We start from the raw sequence: 27,580 nt of genomic DNA, 5'->3' as shown, positions 1-27,580 counted from the left end.
ATGATTGTACATATATGAAAAAGGGACATTTTCTGTGAATTCTGTTTAAACCAAAACTGTACAGATCTTGAGAAATACAATTTCATAGTGTAATATAATTTTGTTCATGCAATTTATTTTCAAGTACAAAAATAAATGCCAATTCTAGACTCTGAAAATGATAACTGAAAAAAATAAAAATGGTTAAGGACCAAATCTTTTTTTTTTTAAATAAAAAAATGGTTAAATACGTCTTTTTACAGCTTTTCTCACACCAAGGACGAGATTTCCTTTTTACCACAACTCAAATGGTGCAGTAACTGAGTTGTTGATAGAGTACTTTTTTAACGTAACAACTACTCTGGAAAACTGCATTATTCAACTAGAAACATACTGCAAAGCAACTTTAACAGGGACATCAAAGACATAATAATGTCATAAAATGCATGTAGAAACGCCATTTCTTTGAAATGCTATTTGGCACAGCATATACCCAGAAAAAATTGAAAAAGATACATTTAAATTATAAAGATGTACCATAGTAAAGTTGTCAGTGACTAGCACGAGACAAGTGAAGTGAGAAAAGAATGTCTCCTACTGACATTTTATTTAGAACACTCTGCCACATAGATGAGGAATACAGATACATATGTATATGCATGTATTACAGCATATCAATAATGTTAACTAGAGCTGCTTTTGAGAAAAGCACATATCTCCCAGAACTGCCTAATCATCTGAATAGTAGTATATGAGTCAACCATGCACCAAGACCTCAACTGCCTTATCAGACTTTCAGTGCTTTGATTATCAAATAACAAGTTTCAAGGGCCATAATTCCAAAGTGCCTGGGGCGATTTGGCTCCTTATCGAACTTGGTCGAGGACTTATTGGCAAAGACATTTTGTTCGAGTCTGGTGAAGATCGAATGAGAAATGTTCAACTTAGAGTGCGGACAAGATATGTGACAGACAGACACACACACAGATAGGAGTAAATCAGTATGTCTCTCACACCACTGTGTGCTTGGAGACATAATAAAAGCGAAATCAAAGTCAGCCTCATATTTCCACTGCTTGCTTAAAGCAGAACTGGAAGACTCTTCAATAAGTTCTTGTAATCAATATTCTTTTACTGATAATCAGTTTCAGCCATAACAAAATTAATCTTATTATACTCAGCTAAAACACACATAAAATCAATTATAATTCTCTGACACACTTTTCCCCCTCATATCAAATGAGGCACGAGTCCATTCTTCCAATGATAATGCTGAATATAATGAACATGCTCGCCCTTGTCGCAACTGTTGCAGTAAAAATGTCAGATCTAAGCCAGAACATTAATAAATGGAAGGCTTTGCTAAAAACAGAAGACATGTTATCCCATCTATGTATTTTTTTTTAAGTCAGTTGCTAATTTTACTTTCAATGCCTATGGAATCTTTCTATATTTCATGTTCCATTGCATCCATACTTTGGATACAGTAACGATATAACTCTGGTATTTCACTGATCTGGAACGTAACACTAGTCAGTTCTTAATAATTCTGTTTAATAAACACCATTTTACGTATGTACCAACATTTGTGTCAATTCTGTCAATGGAATGGACAAGTCACACTTGACTCAGCTCATTCTAGTGCCTCATCATAATGTTACAATTTCCCAATGAAAATTTCTATTGAAGTTACAGCACATTTAATCATGTTTCCTCAATGCCATCACTTATCAGCATCTAAGCAGTAAATGTAGACAATAAAGACCTTAACAATTTATAACTTTACTCAAATAATTTTTTATGCAAACAAATCCCATTTTCACTTCTTGCATGATTTTAAGTTACTTCTGTCCTTGGTTTTCAAACAGCTTTACTGAAGACTCGGTCTTCAATTCACAACAGTCAGTCGGTCATAACTCCCTCAGTCTAAAATAGACTTCTGTGTTTCACATGCTCCAATCACAGGCTTGCCTCTAGTCAATACAGAAAATACAGATGATGTTGATATAAATTACTGATGAAGTATGATGCTTATGTTTTTGTTCTGGTTATAACCACTGTTCCTGAGAATGCATGGAGATGTCAAGTAATTTCCAGGCAGCATCTGGGTTTAATTCTTCCATGTCCCGACACAGAGCCCACACATACGTTACCCACATGATTTTATCCTGAAAAAGGAAATAGGACATATTTTCTTTCTCTTGCATATGTTTTTCCAGTCAGCATCCTGGGGAAAATCAATGTCTGTGATTATAGATCTGTTTGAAGACAAGTCTAAAAACCAAAGCATCTGATTGGATGTTTTAAGACTACACATTTGAAATTGACCAATAGTAAAAGTTGCAATCCAAGACTAGTATTCAAACTCAACTTTAATAATCTTGGTCTAAATAGCACTCTTACTTGTAATATGGGGAAATAATATTGTGACCCCAGTGGAGTTCCTATCTGCAACCTCTGAGTTTCAAATACATTTAATACCTATTCCTATAACTTCAACATTGAAATTATACAAACACAACTTTATATGCAATCTATATCTGAATTTAGAAGAATCCAAAAATTAAAAGGACTGGACCATGTTCAAGATGCATCAGCTGTTGTGTAAGTTATACATTTCATGTCAGGTTTTCATTTTAATTTATTATAAACATCATTTTATAGCTTCTCTGTTCATTTTTGTTTGTTTGTTTTGGGTTTAATGCCGTTTTTCAACAGTATTTCAGTCATGTAAAGGCGGCCAGTTAACCTAACCAGTGTTCCTGGATTCTGTACCAGTACAAACCTGTTCTTTGCAAGTAACTGCCAACTTCCCCACATAAATCAGAGGTGGTGGACTAATTTAATTTAGACACAATGTCGTTTATCAAATAGTCACGGAGGACATACGCCCAGCCCAAGGATCGAACTCGCGACCCCGTGATCCGTAGACCGACGCTTCACCTACTGAGCTAAGCGGGCAGGTCCATCTCTGTTCAAATTCTAGAAATATTCAATTTCTGCAACTCCTTGTTGTGAATCAAGAAAGTGTGCCATTTTCTACACTTTGATAGTTTAGGAGAAAAGCTGACCTAAACATAAAACTTAACCATGCAATGCTGATGCCGACACCGATCAAGTGATGACAATAACTCATCGTTTTTTTCTTTCAAAAAATCAGATGAGCTAAAAAAATGGGAAATACGGCAACTTTTCAATTTTTGATAATGTTGTAACGGATGGTGATGCCAAAGACCACTCCAAGAATTCCTGCAATCCAAGCTGACTGGCTCTGCACATGGAGGATTTCGTTCTTAGTGTGGTTAAAACATGACGGAACCACTATGCCATTAAGTTCCCATTTCATATCAAATTATTTAAACAATAAGAAGCAGACTCACATCATCTCCCTCTACTACCTCCCCCTTGGCATTTCTGACTACCATTGTTTGTTGAGCATTGAAGCTTATCACAAGAACTGGCCCCTGTTCCATCATTTTACCAGCAGCAATCTACAAAACAACATTGAAAATATTGTAACATATTTATGAAAGTAAAGTGTTGAAGAAGTGGTCACACAGGCCATGTGTTATAATACCTGCAAGAGCGGGATTTGACTGCAGACTCAATAATCTCTTACCACTACATGGACTGAGTACTGATCAGAAAAACAGAACCAGTCATCCAGCATAAACCTTAAGTGTGGGAATTTTTTCTACAATAAATGTAAAATGAACAGATTTAAAGAAACAAAATTATCATAACTATACTGCTGAACTGCAGAGAAGTAAGGTATCTACCACAGTGTAGACTGGTTACATTCCAAAGAATCTAATTACCCCCTTAACATTGAGAAAAATATCACAACAATGGGCAATTTACGTACAAATACATGTATTTTATTCGATAACAATAAATAAGCTTCATCTACAGGTACAAGAATGCTAAAATAACACACAAGAATATATAAGCATGGAAAAAGCCTATTGTCATCATTTCAGGCCTACAATGTAAAATACAAGATCTTGACCAGGCATATCTAATTTGTTTGTTTTGGGTTTAACGCTGTTTTTCAACAGTATTTCCGTCATGTAATGGCGGGCAGTTAACCTAACCAGTGTTCCTGGATTCTTTACCAGTACAAACCTTTTTTTTTTCTGCAAGTAACTGCCAACTTCCCCACAGAAATTATCAGAGACTTTACAGTTACATTGTACTCCAAATTCATAAATGGAGGCCAAACGACTGAAGTCATTAAGTCTTTAAGACATATTGTGAGCTCAGGACTAATTCTTGTGGATTTTGTAAATTGCATCTTCCTCAAAATGTAATCTCAGCAAACAGGACATGCATAGATATACCATGTACATGACTCATTTTCACTACCTAGACTGGCAGTATTTTGCTCTCTGTACTGTTCGGGCTACTACAAGTCTGAATAAGAATTTATACTCACATCTACATTACTAACATCCAATATTTTATTGTCAATCCGGAGGCCGTTACTTTTTGCAGTCTTGATTGGATGCATAAGAACATTGAATGGCTGAAATTATAATTCAATATTGAAAGGCATTCTAAACAAACATCATCTACAATCAATTAGAGAGTAGCAAAGTTAAGGACAGTGCAGATGTCCTTCAGATTTTTTTTGTTTTGTCGGGTGTAAGTCACCTCAACACTATGAAAGACATATGGTGACTTTCCAGCTTTTAAAATAAGGCGGTGGAACACTTAAAGGCATTTTTTTTCACGCATGAATAGGTTTGGTAGCACCACTGATATTCAAATAACCAGCTAGATGGTTTCTTCATGTAAAATTTTGTGCAATTTAGTTTCACACCAAGGTGGCTGGAAAAAGATTCAGTCAGTGCATTTTGCAAAGTGTGTCATTTTTTTTTTTTTGTAATTAATGCTAAATTTACTTATTTTCTATGCCACCATAATTAGGAATGATACATCCTACTGGATAAGAAAATTTAATAATACTGGAGACATTTTTTAAAAAGAAATTTGTGGTCAAATGTTGGACAAATAATTATGAAGCATTAATCATTGATTTGTAATGTCTCACAACTTCAAATGCTTTTACTTACAGCTTCATAACACCAGTCTTTTAAAACTTCTTCTTCACCATGAGCCATTGCCTAAAAATGTATATCACTCACTTAACAGTCAAGGGTGTAACTGTTTCAAGTTATGTAACTTATTTCAGTTATTTTTTCAAGCATTTTATAACCTGTATTAGTTATAAAAATATAGTTAACTCAGGTAAGTTATTCAAAAAAAGTATTTTTGCTGTTCTCACAAAGTGACCTTTAAAGTGTAATTAGTAACAAACTGTGGTTAATCAAATTCTCTTTTAGTCTGATTATGACCTGATAGGCATAATGGGATGTTAAGAGTTTTATAGCTTTGAAATATCTGCGTAAAACTTTATCAGCCTTGCGTAAAAAATTTCAATGGATAGCTGGAAAGATAAAAGTTCAAGGATTCAAGAAATAATTACATTAGTCTCATTCACAATGAGGAATTGGAACAGGAGGGCTTTGTAATATCTTATGATAACTGAAACAAGTTATGAAAGTATAAGCAGTAACTCAAATTGGTTATGAACTGCGATAACTTGAAACAGTTACACCCCTGACTGCTTAATGTATGAAGATATTATCAAATACTTTTAAACATCAATCACATGAAGCTGCAATGAGATGAGCATTATTCTGGAATTATCCAGGGTTTTGAACAATCTAAATACATAAAATATCATTCTAATATTTTTGTCTCTGTTAAAACACTTTTACCCTATAATGACGTCATGTTAACGCAGGGTTACGTCATAGTTTTGTTGCGACCAAGAAAGAGCGCTTCCATATATTATCTACAGTTTTATATTAAGGGCATATGAGAATAAAAATAATTTATAGCACAAGCATGTTTTAACACTATTTATGCACTCGGGTGGTAATACGTCGTTCAAATAATTTCACTCGGGCTGCGCCCTCGTGAAATTATTACGCCCAATGTATGACCACCCATCGTGCATAAACAGTGTTAAAGCACTCTCTTGCTAAAAATTATTTCTAAATTAAACAGAAGAGATCATTATGACTAACTTCTGTTAGCCCTGGTTCTTGAGCAATCAATGCTTGCAACAGCTGGGTTTCCCTGTATTTGACAGGTTGTGTCGAACTTGCATAGAATGAAAACTAAATATGCCAAACTTGCAAAATACATTAGTCTATTATAACAACAAAAGAATCCTTTTTACAAAAATACATCAGATGTTCACATCACAGTTTATTTGTTCTCTTGGGCTTCACATCAGCATTCTTTTAATAGTGAAGAAGGATCCAGTGTGCGCCTTCAGAAATTTTCAGGAATGGAACAACAACATCACAAGTCACTAACTGGAAGTATTCTACATACCAGAATAGGTTTCATACTTGAACAGTTAATGAACCATAGAACCATGATCCGTAATTCTTTCAGGGTTTGACCTAAGCAAAGAAAATACTCTTCCCTGTTTTCCTTAATCTTGATTCCACCCCTCCCCAAAACCGCTAACTTTTGCTGTTCATGGTAACTGTCCTCCACAATAATTAAACATCTAATTAAAACATATACTGTGAAATCATTAATGTTCATGGACAACTAATTTCGTGGATTTTGTAGTTAAGTCAATCCACGAAATTTTATCCCAACGAACAAGTAAAATTCTCATTCATTTTAAGTTCAAAAGTTGACATGCATGAATTCATATCCCAACAAGCAAATTCGATGAATTGGTATCCCCCGCCGAAAGGGTTTGTGGTGAGGAATGGCAAAAAGATATATCCGGCAAAAAGTTAAGGATGTTAATAAGAAGCAAATAATTTCATTAGTCAAAATCAATTTAACAGAAAACAAATGTTTAATTAAAGAGTACATAATAAATGTATGATACTTTGATCCTGACTAAAGAATTTATTTTGAATGGGATATGCTTACTGTAATAAGGTTAGCTTTTAAAATTAAATGCAGTTAATTGAAATGTGAGCTTGAAGTTTAACTGGAATGAAATATTGTCTTTGAGTGGTTTGGCACCAGGTGTTGCTGTTTTACAAGTTCATGTACATTTGAACTTAAAAGATCAGATGTCCTTAAGAGAACACAGGTAAGATATCTTGAACATGGCTGAGGGCAAGGTTTGTGCAGTCACAACTTAACATGTTGAAGGTTTGAACATTTAAAAAAAAAAAAGGAATGGAAATATATATTTTTTTAGGGGGTGGGGGTGCAGGGGAACGGGAGAGGAAACAAAATTTCACATGTGATTATAAATATTGATTGAAAATTAAAAATGAAAAAAAAAAGAAAAGGTAAAAGGGTGAAGTTGGAGAAGGGGGGGGGGGGGGGGGCAGAGGATGCATGATCAGGGGTGGGCATGACTGGGTGGAGAAGTGAGGTGGGGGAATGGTACAACTTGGAAGGTTTGAAAAAAAATCTAAAATAAGGAATGAAAAAAAAAAAAAATTTGGGAGGGGGGGTGGTGTGATTAAGGCAAGTGGGTGACCAGGTGTGGGTGCGCAACTTTACATGTTTATAATAAATGTTCACAGAAAAGAATGAAAGAAATTTAATGAAATTCTGCCAAATGGTAAGTTTGTTATGTACAAATATGTTGATTTTTAGACAATTAAAGGGCAATAACTCTGAAGTTACAAAAAGAAATCCGTCCAAAATTGTCTGTGCACAACCACATTATAGTGCTCTAAATTCTGTTAAAGTTTCATAGTTCTAGGTCAAATATATCAAAAGTTATAATGCAGAAATTGGCATATCTATAGATCTATAGTACCCTAAACTTCTAAGGGCCATAACTCTGGTGTTACTTGGGCAATCTGTCTGAAACTTGATGGGCCCCATAACCTCATAGTGGTGAACATGTATATGAAGTTTGTTTGAAAAAAATCTAAAGTAAGGAATGAATTTTTTTTTTTTTTTTGGGGGGGGGGGGGGGGGGGGGGGGGGGGGGGGGGGGGGAGGTGTGTGATCAAGGTAAGGGGGTGACCAGGTGTGGGTACACAACTTCACATGTTTACAATAAATGTTCATGGAAAAGAATGAAAGAAATTTAATGAAATTCTACCAAATGGTAAGTTTGTTATGTACAAATATGTGGATTTTTATACAATTAAAGGGCAATAACTCTTAATTTACAAATAAATCCAAATGAAATTGTGTGTACACAACCACATTATGGTGATCTAAATCCTGTTTAAGTTTCATAGTTCTAGGTCAAATATATCAAAAGTTATGGTGCAGAAATTGCCATATTTATAGTACCCTATATAGTTAACACTAGAAACTTCTAAGGGCCATAACTCTGGTGTTACTTGGGCAATCTGACTGACACTTGACGGGCCGCAAGAACTCATTGTGGTGAACATGTATATGAAGTTTTAAATAAATATTCCCAACCATTTCCTAGATATGGCTCCGGACGGACGGACGGACAACGCCAAAACTATATCCCTCCGACTTTTGCGGGGAATAACAAAACTGCCGTTTTGAACAAAATCAAGAAATTTCATGGCCACAAAATTAAATGATTTTACATTATACAGTAACATCTAAGTTTTAAACCTAAATCATTGTTTTCAAATACTACTCCAAAATTTAGTTACCTCTAAAAGATTTGGAATTACATCATACTGACACCATCGTACAAATTTTTCTGGCTCAAAATCTGGATCCATTTTACAAACTTCTGTCAACACTTCTGACATCTCTGTTTTTGAAAACATTCCACCTATAATCAGAAAAACACAACTATGGAAATATTACATGGACAATCTAATGGTATAAGTACTCTGTTTGAGATAAGTGAATTCTAGATAAAGAGTTGCAGCTGTATTAGAGCCGCGCCATGAGAAAACCAACATAGTGGCTTTGCGACCAGCATGGATCTAGACCAGCCTGCGCATCCGTGCAGTCTGGTCAGGATCCTTGCTGTTCGCTTTCAAAGCCTATTGTAATTAGAGAAACTGTTAGCGAACAGCATGCATCCGCGCAGTCTGGTCTGGATCCATGCTGGTCGCAAACCCACTATGTTGGTTTTCCCATGGCACGGCTCATTATAATTTCGCAATTGGCATTACCCATGGATATTGGGGAAACTAAAATCATTGCAAATATTGTCCAAGCTTCCATACCAGAAGCTTACAAAAACTGTATTTATATTGAAATACCTACAAATATACAAATTTATCTGAAAACAAAATACAAATATATAAAGTAGTACACAGGGTATAAATGCGGATTAGAAGATCAAACCATAGGCCAAGAAGCTTGCAGACATGATATAAGCTGGGCTAAAACCCAAAATTGGGTCGCTTACACCTTAACAACTAAATTGTCACTTAATTGTAGTTTCAATGTACATGCATTGTTCACAACTCATGGAAAAAGGCAGTCTGAAAGACAGCTAAATCCCCCGCCACTGTTATGGATGGTGAAAGGGTAAACCTTTGACCTTGAACTGACATGGCTGACTCATAAAATATGCACATCATCTTGATGAGGTGATTATTTGACCCAAGTTTCTTGAAAATCCTTCAAGGGGTTTAGAAGATACAGAGCTCAAACTTTTGACCTTGCGTTGTGTCCTTGACCTTGATTTGACATGGCTGACTCATGAGTTCTTGATGAGGTGATCATGAGACCCAAGTTTGATGAAAATCCTTGAAGGGTTTTAGGAGATACAGAGTAGACACAAAATTGAGAGCTCAAACCTATGACCCAGAGTTGTGACCTTGACCTTGAACCAACATGGCTGATTCATGAGTTCTGCACATCCTCTTGATGAGGTGATCATTTGACCCAAGTTTCATGAAAATCCTTCAAGGGGTTCAAGAGATACAAAGGGGACACAAAATGGAAGGCTCAAAACTTCAACCCTAAGTTGTATGCTTGACATTGATTGGGCATGGCTGACTCATGAGTTCTGCACATCATCCTGATGAGGTGATCACTTGACCCAAGTTTTATCAAATTCTTTCAAGGGGTTTTAACCGTTTAGGAGATACAGAGCAGACACAAAACAGAAGGCTCAAAACTTTACCTTGAGCCAACATGGCTGACTCATGTCAGAGTTCTGCACATTGTCTTGATGAGGTGATCATTTGACCTAAGCTTCAAAAAAATCCTTCAAGGGGTTTAGGAGATACAGAGTGGACACAAAATGGAAGGCTTAAACCTTTGATCCTAAGTTGTGACCTTGACCTTTAGTAAGAATGGCCGTCTCATGAGTTCTGCACATCATCTTAATGAGATGATCATCTGACAAAAGTTTTATAAAATTCAAGAGGTTTAGGAGATACAGAGTGGACACAAAATGGAAGGCTCAAACCTTTGACTTCGAGTTGTGACCTTGACCTGACATGTGTGACTCATGAGTTCTGCATATCTATTGATGAGGTGATCATTTGACCCCAGTTTCAGGAAAATCCTTCAAGGGGTTTAGGAGATATGGAGCAGATACGAAGTGTTACGGACAGATGGATGGAAGGAAGAACAGATGGAGACTTCCTATAACCCCACCACTTGTGGCAGGGGATTAAAAATGTGTATATTTAAAATTTCAAAATATCAGGCTGAAAGTGTTGATATTAAATTAGTCATGGTCAACAACAAAGCATGAACAAACTAAATCTAAGCTTTTGAAATCTGCTGAAGAACTGTCATTAAGTGCAAAATATAAAGTTATATATTCATATTCTGAGGCAGAAAAACACAAATTATTGAGCTGTAATTTTATTAGCTGTCATAGTGACATTCACTCCTAAAGCTTGCTTCCTTGAATATTACTGCCTTATTTGTTTCAAAGACTTTACAGAGAACAATTTTCTTACCAAATAAACTAGATATTTTATCTGTGAAGAATCGTGTCCCTCGTACCACTATGTTATCACTTTCATCATACTTCATCTTTAAATCAAAAACCTCTGAAATATAAATTGTCATGAATACAATAGATTGTTGGCTGCATAAGACTATTTTATCACAACAATGTTTAAAGAAGACATGTGCTGACTGAACATATTTTCATTCTAAGAATGTCTGGCACAGTGCCAGAGATGAGGAACAGCATTAAACACCAGATTATAATTAGATGCAAGAATTATTGAAATAGATATCAAGTAAGACAGCAGGAGAAATCCTGGTAAAACTCTGAACCAATTCTGCCACAGAATGGGATATATGGCATGTAACACTTTCTCTACAGATTCCTGCATCTCCTTTTCAGTAAGGGCACAAAAGTTTCCTACTAATTAATCATTGACAATACTGGCAATAAAACCTTTCATTTTTTAAAGTAGCAGCAAATAGCACATGTCGTAATATACTTAACATTCGCAAGAACTTTCTTTCAAACACTTGCTTGTATTAGTCATATTAAATATGTACATTAATTTGAAAATGTTCAAGTCCTGACCATGTAAATATTGAAACCAGAAATGCATTAATATGATATATAAAATATGTACATTCTAATTAAATTACATGTATGTCAATTTCTATACTAAAACTTAGGATTCACAAGATGGGGAGTAGAAGCCAAAAAGTTCTTGCAGAAGTGTTTTTATAATATTTTGATTATGTACATTCTGAAATCTAGTAAAATTCAGTGATCTGTAGCTTTATCCATTTATACATATCATGAAATCATCAATATTCATGGGTAACTTATTTCAGAAATCCATAAATCCATGTCCCAAAAAATAAACAAGAGGGCCATGATGGCCCTAGGTCGCTCACCTGAGAAACACACCATAACAGTGTAAACATGTTTGACCTAGTGATTTCATGGAAAAAAATATTCTGACCAATTATCATTAAAATTGGAGCAAAAATTTTGAGTATAAATAAGTATTTCCTTTGATTTGACCTAGTGACCTAGTTTTTAAACTCAGATGACCCATTTTCGAACTTGACCTAGATTTCATCAAGGCTATCATTCTGACCAAATTTCATGAAGATCAATTGAAAAATACAGCCTCTATCGCATACACAAGGTTTTTCTTTGATTTGACCTATTGACTTAGTTTTTGACCCCAGACTACCCATATTCCAACTTGACCTAGATTTCATCAAGGCAACCATTCTGACCAGATTTTATGAAAATCCAGAGTAAAATGCAGCCCCTATTGCATACACATGGTTTTTCCTTGATTTGACCTAGTGACCTAGTTTCTAAACCCAGATGACTCATATTCGAACTTGACCTAGATTTCATCAAGGCTATCACTCTGAAAAAATTTCATGAAGATCAGTTGAAAAAATTAGCCTCTATCGCATACACAATGTTTTCCTTTGATTTAACCTAGTGACCTACTTTTTGACCCAGATGACCCATATTCAACCTTGACCTAGATTTCATCAAGGCAATCATTCTGACCAAATTTCATGAAGATCAATCAAGAAATACAGCCTCTATTGCATACAGAAGGGTTTCCTTTGATTTGACCTATTGACCTACGTTTTGACCCAAGATGACCCATAATCAAACTTAACACAGACTTTATCAAGGCAATCATTCTGACCAAATTTCATGAAGATCAATTAAAAAATACAGCCTCTATCGCATACACAAGGTTTTTCTTTGATTTGACCTAGTTTTTGATCCCAGATGACCCATATTCGAACTTGGCCTAGATTTCATTAATGTTATCATTTTTATTTAATTTCAGTAAGATCAATTGAAAAATACAGCCTCTATCGCATATACATGCTTTTCCTTTGATTTGACCTAATGACCTACTTTTTGATCGCAGATGACCCATATTCAAACTTGACCTAGATTTCATCAAGGCAATCATTCTGACCAAAATTCATGAAGATTAATTGAAAAATACAGCCTCTATCGCATACAAAAGGTTTTTATTTTTGATTTGACCTAGTTTTTGACCCCAGATGACCCATATTCGAACTCGGCTTAGATTTCATCAAGGCTATTATCCTGACCAAATTTCATGAAGATTAATTGAAAAATACAGCCTCTATCGCTTACACAAGGTTTTTCTTTGATTTGATCTAGTGACCTAGTTTTTGACCATAGATAACCCATTTTCGAACTCGGCCTTGATTTTATCAAGGTTATCATTCTGACCAAAATTCATTAAGATTAATTGAAAAATACAGCCTCTATCGCATACACAAGGTTTTTCTTTGATTTGACCTAGTGACCTAGTTTTTGACCCCAGATGACCCATTTTCGAATTAGGCCTAGATTTCATTAAGGTAATCATTCTGACCAAATTTCATGAGGATCAGTTGAAAAATACAGCATCTATCGCATACACAAGCTAAATGTTGATAGACGACAGACAGACGACAGACGACATACATCGAGCGATCGGAAAAACTCAGGTGAGCTAAAAACCTATTACCAAAACCTCGAAATTTCATGTCAGCAAAATTAAATAATTTCATAGTACATGTATATAGCAATCATCGATTATTTACTTACTGTTAAGGAAAAAGACTTGGAAACTTACTATTTACAAATTCATTGTTGTCTTTGAAATTCTGCCAACTTTCATGCCATTTAGAATCTTTATGTAAAACTACACCAACTGTCTCACTGTAAAGATAAAATTTCAAGATTTTAAGAAAGTAAAATTCTTCACTTCTTCAACTTTACCCTGCTAAATTTCTAAAATGAACTGGTCTATCATTCAATTTAGGTAATACCATTACTCAAAGGGGTGTTCTCTGAAAATTTACTAAATATTGAACAGTGTAGAACATGATCAGCCTACATGGATGTGCAGGCTGATCTTCATTTGCACTGGTCACAAAGGCAGAATCACTTGCAGCCAGCACGCTAAGTGTTAAGCTTATCATCATAATTATACTTTCATTCATTTGTCTCGAAAATCATTAAACTGCTTCCATTTATAAGAGCTCTCTTACAAATTTTCTTTTTGAAAAGAGCATAATTATGACCTGGTATTACAGGTATACTTAAATATGATGGACACTAAAATTTTAGAAAGTTAGACCTGTTAAAAAAATTAATCACAGCTTAAGCCAACACAGTTAAACAAGTGATTCTAAGTCTGCAGTCTTAACAACTCTGCAAATGACCATTACCACTCCGACGGTCACAGAGGGCCTTGCATGCACTCTAAGTCCTTTTCTTTCTATCTGATCTATGATTTTTAAACTATCTTTAATTTTTATACTGATTATTAACAATGCCAAAATGTTACTCACTTGTCTGGTTCAAAGATCCGCGAGTCTCGTTCTGATGGATCCAGTCTATCTGACCTCATGCGTAATTTTTCTACAATTGAAAGTGAATCTCATTTAATGTCATTATGTAAGATAAGATTAAGTACACCCTATGGACATAGAATTTCAATGTAACTGAATTTCAATAAGCTACCAAAATATTCTTACTTCCCAATTATTAACTACTAACAGCAACTAAAGAAATGCATCAAAGCCCAAAATTCCTAGGACAGTTTTCAAGATATGCTCACAAAATCCCTTTTATAAAACTCCTTCAGTATGTATAGGGCCTTTTGATTTCCAAACTTTTTTATATCAAACTGAACAACTCAGTTTTTGAGTGTCACAATTATCATGTCACAGTGTCAAACACCACAGTGGCACACTGGAAAAGAACCCAACACAAAACAGGCAATTATATGATGAAAGTTGACAAATTCATGCATAATAATCCTTCATAATGACTTAGCATCAAAATAATACATCTCAAAACGGGATTTCACCATTTGCTCTTGAACGAAATCATTGTTTGTTTTTAAGATGCATACTACTGTCACTCAGGCTGTGCTCGCCTGAAACAATTCCTTTGAATCTGAACTGCAAACAATGATTTTATTCAATGACAAATCACTGTTTGGGATATATCATTTCTTAAATCAAAATTTCTATAGTTTATTCCATGATCTGAAATATGTATCTTATGTCTTATTATTATAATAGGACAAACCCTGGACTAGACTTTACTGTAAAAAAAAAATTGTACCTGGTGGTTTATAGTGCTTGGCTTTTGATAATGCAGTTTCATCAAATTCTTTTTTTACAGCTTTAACTCCCTACAAATAGACAATCAGATTTGATGAAAACTATGTATTAAACAGTCACCATATGAATATTTTGAAACATGTTTAAATGAAACATGTTTTTTTTTGTCGGCACAAAATTTCTGGTTTTGGCCAAAACGGCTGTTTCCTGGAGACATAAATTTGTGGATTTTAAATTTTTGAAGATTTTTTTTAAAATTTCTACAGGAATAGATGTAGTAAATCATTTTGTTCTAACATGTGAAACTTACAAATACCCGTAATTCCAAAAACAAGAGGGCCATGATGGCCCTATATCGCTCACCTGAGTTAAGTTGCTCACTTGAACAAATTTCTTTGCTAAAGCTTCAAAAACAAGAAAGTAGGTAAGTAGGTCATATTCATGGTCACTGAAAGTCAGTTCTAAGATTAGTGTATAAAACTGTACATATCATCCAAATTTCAAGGCTGTATCTTAAAAAACAAGAAATTAGGTCAGTAGGTCAAGGTCATAGTCAGGTGACCCTTATCGTTTGGCGTCATCGGGTAATTATAATTAAACAGTCCAGGAAACATGATCTGATAATTTTTGAAGTATTTTTCCTATATAACTCATATATCAAGTGACCCCTGGGACGGGGCCTCTTTTCACCCCAGGGGCATAATTCAAACAACAGGGAAGTCAGTGGGTCACATTCATGGTCAATGAAATTCAGTTTTAAGATTTGTGTGCAAAACTGTGTAAGTCATCAATATTTCAAGGCTGCATCTTAAAAAAACAAGAAAGTAGTTCAGTAGGTCAAGGTCACAATCAAGTGACACCATATTACTTGGGGTCATCAGGTAATTATAATCAAATAGTCTTGGAAATAGGATCAGATGATTTTTTAAGTATTTTTCCTATATAACTCACATAATAACTAAGTGACCCCAGGGCGAGGCCTCTTTTAACCCCAGGGGCATAATTTGAACAATTTTGATAGAGGACTACTAGACAATGCATCATACCAAATATCAAAAGCATAGGCCATATGGTTTCTGACAAGAAGATTTTTAAAGCTTTTTCCTATATAAGTCTATATGAAACTTGGGACCCCCAAGGCAGGGCCTCTTTTCACCCCAGGGGTACAATTTGAATAATTTTGGTTGAGGACCATAAGACAATGCTACAAACCAAATATCAAAGGTTTAAGAGTTGTGGGTTCAGACAAGAAGATTTTTAAACTTTTTTTTCCTATATAAGTCTTGTAAAACTTGGGACCCCTGGGGCGGGGCCGTATTTGACCCTAGGGGGATAATTTGAACAATCTTGGTAGAGGACCATTAGATGATGTTACATACCAAATATCAAAGCCCTAGGCCATGTGGTTTTGTACAAGAAGATTTTCAAAGTTTTCCCTATATAACTCTATATAAACCATGTGACCCCCGGGGCTTGGTACATACCAAATATCAAAGCCCTAGGCCATGTGGTTTTGTACAAGAAGATTTTCAAAGTTTTCCCTATATAAGTCTATATAAACCATGTGACCCCCGGGGCGGGGCCATATTTGACCCTAGGGGGATAATTTGAACAATTTTGGTAGAGGACCACTAGATGATGCTACATACCAGATATCAAACCCTAGGCCCTGTGGATTTGGACAAGAAGATTTTTAAAGTTTTTCCTTTCGGTTGCCATGGCAACCAGAGTTCTACATGGAATTCAATTCTTTGAACAATTTCGAAAGGGGGCCACCCAAGGATCATTCCTGTGAAGTTTGGTGTAATTCTGCCCAGTGGTTTTCAAGAAGAAGATTTTTTAAGAAATGTTGATGGATGGACGACGGACGCCAGACATTGAGCGGTAACAAAAGCTCAACATGAGCCTTTGGCTCAGGTGAGCTAAAAACCCCAATTAAAATCTTGACAAAATTAAACATAATGCCCGAAGATTTTACCTTTGAAACGGTCTGCACTGTAGCACTTTCACCTAACTTCTTTCCTTGTTCTATCACAGTTTCGCCAGCCTTGCCAACAGTTTTACCCAGTTCTCCTGTCACTTCCATACCCTTTTTCACAAAATCTGACTTCTGAACTTCTTCTAGTGTCTGTAAGTTAAATACACATTGCACTAATAATGTATGCCCAAAAACCAAATGAAGTTTTAAAGTTCTATATATCTGCCTGATAGCAATTTTCTTCCCTCAAATAAAATTCTAAGTAGTGCCTTATAACCTCAAAAGTTCAAAATCATAAAAATATCTAAGAATTTCAATCATGTGTTTTGCCAGCTGTGCCGATGTAATGAAAGCATGAAGGTAAGTATCTGACCCTGAAAGGTCAAACGTCCTAATTCTCGAAAGTACACACACATTATACTAGTTGTAGCAATTAAGTGTGTGTGCTCAAAGACTCTTTATCTATGAGAATTCAACAGTATTCAAAAACACAGTCAGACGACAGTTTGCCTGTTCCTGGCCTAATGCTATGTGAAAAGCATTACAGGAACAAGGTACTTGTATCGCTGAATTTTACCAGCTGACTAGTTACAGTTAGGAGATCAACAAATTCTTCGAAAGCAACTATGATAATTACAGGAACTAAATATTTTGTATCGATGAATTTCATTGGTTGCTTTATTACAAGTGGGAGGATCATAAAATTTATGCTCTAAAGCAGCAAAAACGAGAACAGTAGAAGTAAATTTACCTCTGAAACTTTACTTTTCACATCTTTTATTCCTTTTTTAAAAGTTTCTGTTGTGTCTGACTCCATACCAATATTTTCCTGTAAAATACAATACATGTTATGATGCAGAAGTAGCTTAAGAAATATAATTATGACAATGTCTTCTACCTTTAAAGGTTAAAACTTCGAAATGGGCAAAACCAAAGGCTTCTCCTACAAAATAGGACATTTCGGCATGTCTTATATAACAAATTAATTATCAGAAACCAAAATAACAAATACCCTTTATCACTTCACACATGCTACATAATTTTGAGAATAAACTTAAAATTTTTAATAATCTAAAAAAACAAAAACAAAAACAGCAAACACTACAATTTGTATTTTTTTAACATATATTCACTTATTTTATTTCCCCATTTCTTTTAACATCTACCGTGAAATCATTTAAATGAGAAAAAGGACTGTTTTCGTGCGGGCTTTTATTCGCGCATTTTCAAATTAAGAAATGAAAAAATAAAATAAACAAGAGGGCCATGATGGCCCTATATCGCTCACCTGAATTTAATTGCTTTCTTGAAAAATATTCTTCGCTAAAGCTAAACAAGTAACCCCATGGGGTGGGGTCAATTTGACCCCGGAGGTCATGATTTGAACAAATTTTGTAGAAGTCTATTAGGCAATGCTACATGTCAAATATCTAAGACCTAGGCCTTCTGGTTTATTTTTAGAAAATTTTTGTAGATTTTTCTATGTAAAATCAAGTGACCCCTGCGGCGGGGTCAATTTTGACCCCGGGGGTCATGATTTGAACAAATTTGTAGAGGTCCACTAGGCAATGCTACATGTGAAATATCTAAGCTCTACGCCTTCTGGTTTATTTTTAGAAATTTTTTGAAGATTTTCCTACATAAAACCAAGTGACCCCTAGGGTGGGGTCAATTTTAACCACGGGGGTCATGATTTGAACGAATTTTCTAGGGGTCCACTAGGCAATGCTACAAATGAAATATCTAAGCTCTAGGCCTTCTGGTTTATTTTGAAGATTTTTCTATGTACAATCAAGTAACCCCATGAGGCGGGGTCAATTTGACCCCGGGGGTATGATTTGAACAAATTTTGTAGAAGTCTACTAGGCAATGCTACATGTCATATATCTAAGATCTAGGACTTCTGGTTTATTTTTAGAAATTTTTTGAAGATTTTCCTATGTAAAATCAAGTGACCCCTGGGGCATGGTCAATTTTGACCCTGGGGTTCATGATTTGAACAAATTTTGTAGAGGTCCACTTGGCAATGCTACATGTGAAATATCTAAGCTCTAGGCCTTCTGGTTTATTTTTAGAATTTTTTTGAAGGTTTTCCTATGTAAAATCAAGTGACCCCTGGGGTGAGGTCAGTTTGACCCCGGGGTATGATTTGAACAATTTTAGTAGAGGTCCACTAGGCAATGCTACATGTCAAATATCTAAGCTCTAGGGCTTCTGGTTTTTGAGAAGAAGATTTTTTAAGATTTTCCTATGTAAAATCAAGTGACCCCTGGGGCGGGGTCAATTTTGACCCTGGGGTCATGATTTGAATAAACTTGATAGAGGTCCACTAGGCAATGCTTCACACCAAATATCTAAGCTCTAGGGCTTCTGGTTTTTGAGAAGAAGATTTTTAAAGTTTTTCCTTTTGGTTGCCATGGCAACCAGAATTCTGTATGGAATTCAATTCTTTGAATAATTTTTAAAGAAGACCATTCAAGGAACATCCCTGTGAAGTTTTATCAAAATTGGCCTGTTTAGGAGGAGATGTTGTTTAAAGGAAAGTGTGGACGGATGCCGGACGGACGGACGGACGCCGGACGGTGAGCGATCACAATACCTCACCCTGAGCACTTTGTGCTCAGGGTGAGCTAAAAAGTAATAATAGCGCGGTCTTAAATTCGCGCATCGGCCTTAGCGCGAAATATGCGAAATTCATACTATGCGTAAAAATATGATTTCACAGTATTTAATACCCATCACGTACACCATTTTTCAAAAGATATTTTCTAAAGTGATTAAAGAGTAGTTTAAATCTTTCAATGCAAAATTACCCTACAAACCCCTCAGTAAAATGAATTCCCTTCATAAATTGTTCAACACATTTAAGCTTAAACTTGGAAGGTTTGTATTTGAAATTGAACCCTTCCATTCTAAAACAGCAATATAATGCACAAATACTTACAAACTTTTGTCTTGCTTTCTTTATGGCATCTGAACTTTCTAACTTCTCTTTTTCTTGTCGAAATTTCTTCAAATTTTCCTGACAATATAAGTTAATAATATTAAAAAAGAATGTTATGTTGACTTTTTTTCTCTCCCTGCACACTCTTTTAAACACTCCTGTCATTCAACATTATTATATTATATGAGATATAGCTCACCCTCTTAGCTCAGTAGGTACAGCGCTGGTCCACTGATTGCAGTATCGTGAGTTCGGATGTATGTTCTCCGTGACTATTTGATAAACAACATTGTGTCTGAAATCATTAGTCCTCCACCTCTGATTCATGTGGGGAAGTTGGCAGTTATTTGCAGAGAACAGGTTTGTTCTGGAAACCAGGAACATTGGTTACATGTAGGTTAACTGCCCGCTGTTACATGACTGAAATACTGTTGAAAAATGGCGTTAAGCCCAAAACATACAAACTATATGGGATATTTTTCTTTCTAATTTATAATTTACAAAGAAATATGTTACTTGCAGTAAACAAGTCATAAATAGCACACAATCTAGGAAAACTGATATGGTCAGCAAACAACTTCGACATAACTGGAATACTGTTAAAAAGCAAACTAACAAATATGTCAGGCACAGCTAAAACACATTTTTCTGACTCTGACACCTGACATCTCCAAGACTGTGCAATAAAAGAGGCATAAACTAGAAGCGGTTTTTGTTACAAAAAGTTAAAACACACATCTCCGCCCTAGGTATATCTACAGCTGTAGTGGCCATATTGTGCAGCTAATCAACAACATTTGAGCCGTGCCATGAGAAAACCAACATAGTGGGTTTGCGACCAGCATGGATCCAGACCAGCCTGCGCATCCGCGCAGTCTGGTCAGGCTCCATGCTGTTCGCTTTTAAAGCCTATTGGAATTGGAGAAACTGTTAGCGAACAGCATGGATCCTGACCAGACTGCGCGGATGCGCAGGCTGGTCTGGATCCATGCTGGTCGCAAACCCACTATGTTGGTTTTCTCATGGCACGGCTCATTTCAGCAAATTCAACAAACTTACATTTAAATGTTTGTCTTTTGAAAATCCTTCCTTAAGATTTTCATATATATTCTCAAAGAAACCTTTCCGTCCATCAGAATAGCTTCTCACCTGAAAACATTGAGATGTTCACATAACAGAATCCAAATGACAATAACAGAAGCACTTGTATATCACAATTTTAAATACATAGAGGATATTTGTTTGTTTTTCGTGAATATGGAATAAATCTCACTGAGAACTGAGAAAATTTTCTCACTTCGAGGTGAGATATATTCCATATTCACGAAAAACAAACAAATTTTCTTTTTATTTTATGCTCAATTACGTTGAGAAATGCATTTTGCAACAGTTACTGTTTTAATCTCAGCGCGGGAAACAGACGCGCGTAAACAGACATGACGTCAGACGTGCTGTGAAGTTATAAAGACTCATGTAACATAAAGTTCCATTTTGTTTTATATTTTGCTGCATAACGGTATGAAATTCTCTTTAAGTAAAATAATTTGAATCGAGAAATATACTATAAAGCACAAAGTTCGACTATAATTTTCATCCTGTTTTAAGCAAATAATTTAAAATTCATACACAATGTATGAGGGGGCGGAGCTCATATCTCTCACAGTGTGAAAATATAGATTTCATATTTTCACAGTGTGAGCGATGAGATATGAAAATATTTAACTGATAGAATACAGTATTTCATTAGTTAGCATAAAATAAAAATGTATATCCTATCATTTTCATAACTAGTCAAATTGCTAATAAAATGCCTAACTTTCTAAAACAGCATTTCGAGCTCTTTCTGATGCAAACAAAGTCTGGCTGGTAATTTCTGCCTAGATTATATAGAACAAAGGCCAAAGCAGTCTGACATTTTGAAGTCACCAATGGCAAGGCTGCGAATCAGAAAATGGTTTCTTTGCTGGAGTTTTATCACCTTACTGTGCGGAACCAAAACATCTAGGGACTTACAAGTTTCCAAGGACTTTAACAGTAGATTTTTTTATACATGCTCTTAACAAGGTTGTAATTCACTTTTCTAAAGCATATTTTTTTCATGTCAACAAAAATAATTCTTACCTGACATGTAAAACTATCCTGGTGTCTCCATGGCTTACACACTACACAACTAGCCGCCGTCACTTGCCTGTTATAAGAACATTCTCTGCAGAATATCTGGTATAAAATCTGTAAGTAATATACAAAATAAAGTAGAAAATGCTTTTGTAAAAAAGCGCATGTCTCCCCCAATGCAAAGTCCTATAGGCAAGAAGTCAATAGGGGTCAGGAGCGAAAGTCAAAGAGACACTGATGGTTGGCTGCAATAGGGATCATCTACCTGGCATGTCCAGTCATCCCGCTAAATTTCAACACTCTTGGCCTAGTGGTTCTCAATTCACTGTTCAGGCTCCTGTGACCTTGACCTTTGATCAAATGACCTCAAAATAAATAGGGGTCATCTGCTCTGCATGTCCAATCATCATATTAAGTTTCAACAAGTTATTGATCGGAACTGGTTATCAATGTTCAGGCCCCTGTGACCTTGACCTTTAACGGAGTGACCCCAAAAACAATACGGGTCATTTACTCTGCATGAACAATCATCCTATGAAGTTTCAACATTCTGGGTCGAGAGGTTCTCAAGTTACTGATTGGAAATGGTTTTCTATGTTCAGGCCCCTGTGGCCTTGACCTTTAATAGAGTGACCCTAAAATCGTTAGGGGTCATCTACTCTGCATGACCAATCATCCTATGAAGTTTCATCATTCTGGGTCAAGTGGTTCTCAAGTTACTGACTGGAAATGGTTTTCAATGTTCAGGCCCCTGTGACCTTGACCTTTGATGGAGTGACCCCAAAATCAATAGGGGTCATCTACTCTTCATGACCAATCATCCTATGACGTTTCAACATTCTGGGTCAAGTGGTTCTCTAGTTATTGATCAGAAATGGTTTTTAATGTTCAGGCCCCTGTGACCTTGACCTTTGATGGAGTGACCCCAAGATCAATAGGGGTCATCTACTCTTCATGACCAATCATCCTATGAAGTTTCAACATTCTTGGTCAAGTGGTTCTCTAGTTATTGATCGGAAATGGTTTTTAATGTTCAGGCCCCTGTGACCTTGACCTTTGACAGAGTGACCCCAAGATCAACAGGGGTCATCTACTCTTCATGACCAATCATCCTATGAAGTTTCAACATTCTGGGTCAAGTGGTTCTCTAGTTATTGATCGGAAATGGTTTTCAATGTTCAGGCCCCTGTGACCTTGACCTTTGACGGAGTGACCCCAAAAACAATAGGGGTCGTCTACTCCAGCAGCCCTACAATCCTATGAAGTTTGAAGGTTCTAGGTCAAATGGTTCTCCAGTTATTGCTCGGAAATGAAGTGTGACATACGGACGGACAGGGCAAAAACAATATGTCTGAGACATAATTAACTTCAAATGCAGAATTAATTTAGACTTGTAGATAGAATAATTGATAAACTCTTGATTCTAAAATTGTTTCCATGATAGCGCAAGGAAAAACAGTTGAAACTTATTTTCAAATATCTTGCTTGGATTTTTTAAATTCTACTGAATACACAATTGGACTAACTGAATTGTATAATGGGTTGCTTATGACTTGTGTTTGTTTGCTAAATGGGTTTAATGCCATTTTTCAACAATATTTCAGTCACAGGGGTATATCACATAAAGGTTTTGGGGTGGTCTGGGGTAGAGTAGGGGTTACTATACCCTAGACCACCCCAAAACCTTCATGTGATGTACCCTGTGATTTCAGTCATATAACGGTGGGCAGTTAACCTAACCAGTGTTCCTGGATTCTGTACCAGTACAATCTTCGCAAGTAACTGCCAACTTCCCCACATGAATTATCAGAGATGGAGGACGAATGATGAAAGACACAACGTCTTTTATCAATTCGTCACCGAGAACATACGCACTGCCCGAGGATCAAACTCACAACCCCGCGATCCTTTGACCAATGCTCTCCCTACCGAGCTAAGTGGGCGGGCTGCTAATATGACATGTGGCTTTGGCAATTGTAGTAAGGGAGGGCAAATACACAGCTTAAAGCCTTTAAAAAGGCATGCTCCCTGTATTGCGATAGTAGGCTGCATTTACTTGATAGTATAATGTAAAAAAAAAGGAATATTGACCTACCGAAAAAATGTAAAATATCAATTGAAACAAACATGAACCTAATATGGACCAGCTGAGGCGACAGTGTCAGGACTCGGGGCGGAACTAGAATAAACAAGAGGACCATGATGGTCCTGAATCGCTCACCTCTTCCCACATGACCCAGTTTTGAGTATGACGTTGTTTTTTCTATTATTTGACATAGTGACCTAGTTTTTGAGCTCATGTGACCCAGTTTTGAACTTGACCTAGATATTATCAAGATAAAAATGCTGACCAATTTTCATGAAGATCCACTGAAAAATATGGTCTCTAGAGAGGTCACAAGGTTTTTCTATTATTTGACCTATTGACCTAGTTTTCGAAGGTACATGACCCTGTTTTGAACTTTACCTAGATATCATCAAGATGAACATTCAGACCAACTTTCATACAGATCCCATGAAAAATATGGCCTTTAGAGAGGTCATAAGGTTTTTCTATTATTTGACCTACTGACCTAGTTTTTGAAGGCACGTGAACCACTTTCGAACCTGACCTAGATATCATCAAGATGAACATTCAGACCAACTTTCATATAGATCCCATGAAAAATATGGCCTCTAGAGAGGTCACAAGGTTTTTCTATTATTTGATCTACTGACCTAGTTTTTGAAGGCACGTGACCCACTTTCGAACTTGAACTAGATATCATCAAGGTGAACATTCTGACCAAATTTCATGAAGATCTCATGAAATATATGGCCTCTACAGAGGTCACAAGGTTTTTCTATTTTTAGACCTACTGACCTAGTTTTTGAACGCACGTGACCCAGTTTCGAACTTGACCTAGATATCATCAAGATGAACATTCAGACCAACTTTCATACAGATCCCATGAAAAATATGGCCTTTAGAGAGGTCACAAGGTTTTTCTATTATTTGACCTACTGACCTAGTTTTTGAAGGCACGTGACCCAGTTTTGAACTTGACCTAGATATCATCAAGGTGAACGTTCTGACCAATTTTCATGAAGATCTTGTGAAATATATGGCCTCTGGAGAGGTCACAAGGTTTTTCTATATTTAGACCTACTGACCTATTTTTTGTTGGCACGTGACCCAGTTTCGAACTTGACCTAGATATCATCAAGGTGAACATTCTGACCAATTTTCATGAAGATCTTGTGAAATATATGGCCTCTAGAGAGGTCACAAGGTTTTTCTATTTTTAGACCTACTGACCTAGTTTTTGATGGCACGTGACCCAGTTTCAAACTTGACCTAGATATCATCAAGATGAACATTCTGACCAATTTTCATGAAGATCTTGTGAAATATATGGCCTCTAGAGAGGTCACAAGGTTTTTCTATTTTTAGACCTACTGACCTAGTTTTTGAACACACGTGACCCGGTTTCGAACTTGACCTAGATATCATCAAGATGAACATTCAGACCAACTTTCATACAGATCCCATGAGAAATATGGCCTTTAGAGAGGTCACAAGGTTTTTCTATTATTTGACCTACTGACCTAGTTTTTGAAGGCACGTGACCCTGTTTCGAACTTGACCTAGATATCATCAAGGTGAACGTTCTGACCAATTTTCATGAAGATCTTCTGAAATATATGGCCTCTAGAGAGGTCACAAGGTTTTTCTATTTTTAGACCTACTGACCTAGTTTTTGAAGGCACGTGACCCAGTTTTGAACTTGACCTAGATATCATCAAGGTGAACATTCTGACCAATTTTCATGAAGATCTTGTGAAATATATGGCCTCTAGAGAGGTCACAAGGTTTTTCTATTTTTAGACCTACTGACCTAGTTTTTGAAGGGACGTGACCCAGTTTCGAACTTGACCTAGATATCATCAAGGTGAACATTCTGACCAATTTTCATGAAGATCTTGTGAAATATATGGCCTCTAGAGAGGTCACAAGGTTTTTCTATTTTTAGACCTACTGACCTAGTTTTTGATGGGACGTGACCCAGTTTCAAACTTGACCTAGGTATCATCAAGATGAACATTCTGACCAATTTTCATGAAGATCTTGTGAAATATATGGCCTCTAGAGAGGTCACAAGGTTTTTCTATTTTTAGACCTACTGACCTAGTTTTTGAACACACGTGACCCAGTTTCGAACTTGACCTAGATATCATCAAGATGAACATTCTGACCAACTTTCATAAAGATCCCACAAAAAATGTGACCTCTAGAGTGGTCACAAGCAAAAGTTTACGGACGCACGGACGCACGTACGCACGGACGGACGACGGACGACGGACACCGCACGATCACAAAAGCTCACCTTGTCACTTTGTGACAGGTGAGCTAAAAAGGAAGTGGCTATTCCTACGGTCCCGTAAGAATAGCCTCACAGGCTATTCCTACGGCTCTCCCGTAAGAATAGTGAAATAGCCCGCAGGTGGCTATTCCTACGGCTCTAAAGACAGTTTGTATGTCCACCTTGTATTGCATTGTACTGAATTAATTCAACTGGTATATTTTCGAACAAATTGTTTACTTTTCAGTTTCACACCCAGGGCGCCCCCTCCCAATAATTTGACCAATTAAGCTAATTCTCTTAACAATCTTTTGACAACGAGTCAATTTTAGCTGTGTCCTGCAGTTTTGTAGTTGTTTTTGAGGTTTTAACAACCACTTTTTTTAAAAAAAGAAAAAAACAAAACAAGAAACGCGGCAATGCCACGAAACCAGGTTTTCAACACTTTTCATAAGAATAAACAAGAGTGCCAGAATGTCACAATATACGCCCGTCACAGCAAATTTCTTTACTCTAGCACCTGTATTTGCAGATGTAATTTTAATTTTGTGGTTGTTTATTATTGTAATTCTTTTGTTTTCTAAGTCCACAAAAAAACTCCTTACAGGTAGAGATACCTTAAAATACACCTAAAATTAGAAAGTAACAACTATGTTGTACCACAGAAAAGTGGTCTTGGTTTTTCCCTACGGTCAATTATAAAAAAGTTACAATATAAGTTATTTATTGTAACAACTAAGGGAAGTTAATCTTAAAAAAAAAAAAAAAAAAATACAAAAAGAAAAATTGTAAGTCCACACAGAAATCCTTACCAGGTAGAGATTGGTCAAAATACACCTCAAATTGGATGTAACATGCATGTTGTACTACGGAAAAGTGGTCTCGATTTTTCCCTACGTCTAGTAATGAAAAAGTTACAATATAAGCTTTTATAGTAACAACAAGGGAAGTAATTCTAAAGAAGGGAACTGCGCAAGACACTTCGTCTCATGATGGTGTATAATTGTGCCAAGTTACATCAAAATCCCTCTATGCATGAAGAAGATATGCTCCGGACAAAGTTTTCATTCTTGTATCCTTTGACCTCTAAGTGTGACCTTGACCTTAGACCTAGGGACCTGGTTCTTGTGCATGACACTCCGTCTCATGATGGTGAACAATTGTGCCAACTTTCATCAAAATCCCTCCATGCATGTAGAA

General features: G+C 36.2%; 1 protein-coding gene across 1 annotated transcript in view; it reads right to left on the bottom strand.

Moving 5' to 3' along the window:
* Window positions 1–222: 222 nt before the first annotated feature.
* LOC123522843 (mitochondrial import inner membrane translocase subunit TIM44-like) overlaps window positions 223–27,580 on the bottom strand; it is a 39,828-nt gene continuing 12,470 nt past the window's right edge. The window contains exons 2-15 of the mRNA XM_053549546.1: window positions 22,044–22,151; window positions 20,982–21,071; window positions 19,923–20,000; window positions 17,730–17,807; window positions 16,979–17,128; window positions 15,002–15,071; window positions 14,221–14,290; window positions 13,500–13,585; window positions 10,854–10,946; window positions 8,628–8,752; window positions 5,055–5,105; window positions 4,415–4,504; window positions 3,360–3,470; window positions 223–2,147 (exon numbers count right to left, since the gene is read on the bottom strand). Coding sequence (XP_053405521.1) covers window positions 2,028–2,147; window positions 3,360–3,470; window positions 4,415–4,504; window positions 5,055–5,105; window positions 8,628–8,752; window positions 10,854–10,946; window positions 13,500–13,585; window positions 14,221–14,290; window positions 15,002–15,071; window positions 16,979–17,128; window positions 17,730–17,807; window positions 19,923–20,000; window positions 20,982–21,071; window positions 22,044–22,151 — 1,320 coding nt within the window. The 3' untranslated portion in view covers window positions 223–2,027. The remainder of the gene's footprint in view (window positions 2,148–3,359; window positions 3,471–4,414; window positions 4,505–5,054; window positions 5,106–8,627; window positions 8,753–10,853; window positions 10,947–13,499; window positions 13,586–14,220; window positions 14,291–15,001; window positions 15,072–16,978; window positions 17,129–17,729; window positions 17,808–19,922; window positions 20,001–20,981; window positions 21,072–22,043; window positions 22,152–27,580) is intronic.

Source organism: Mercenaria mercenaria, chromosome 8, assembly GCF_021730395.1.
Source record: "Mercenaria mercenaria strain notata chromosome 8, MADL_Memer_1, whole genome shotgun sequence".
In the NCBI taxonomy this organism is placed as follows: Eukaryota; Metazoa; Mollusca; class Bivalvia; order Venerida; family Veneridae; genus Mercenaria; species Mercenaria mercenaria.
This window is presented reverse-complemented; position numbering and strand designations above follow the sequence as displayed.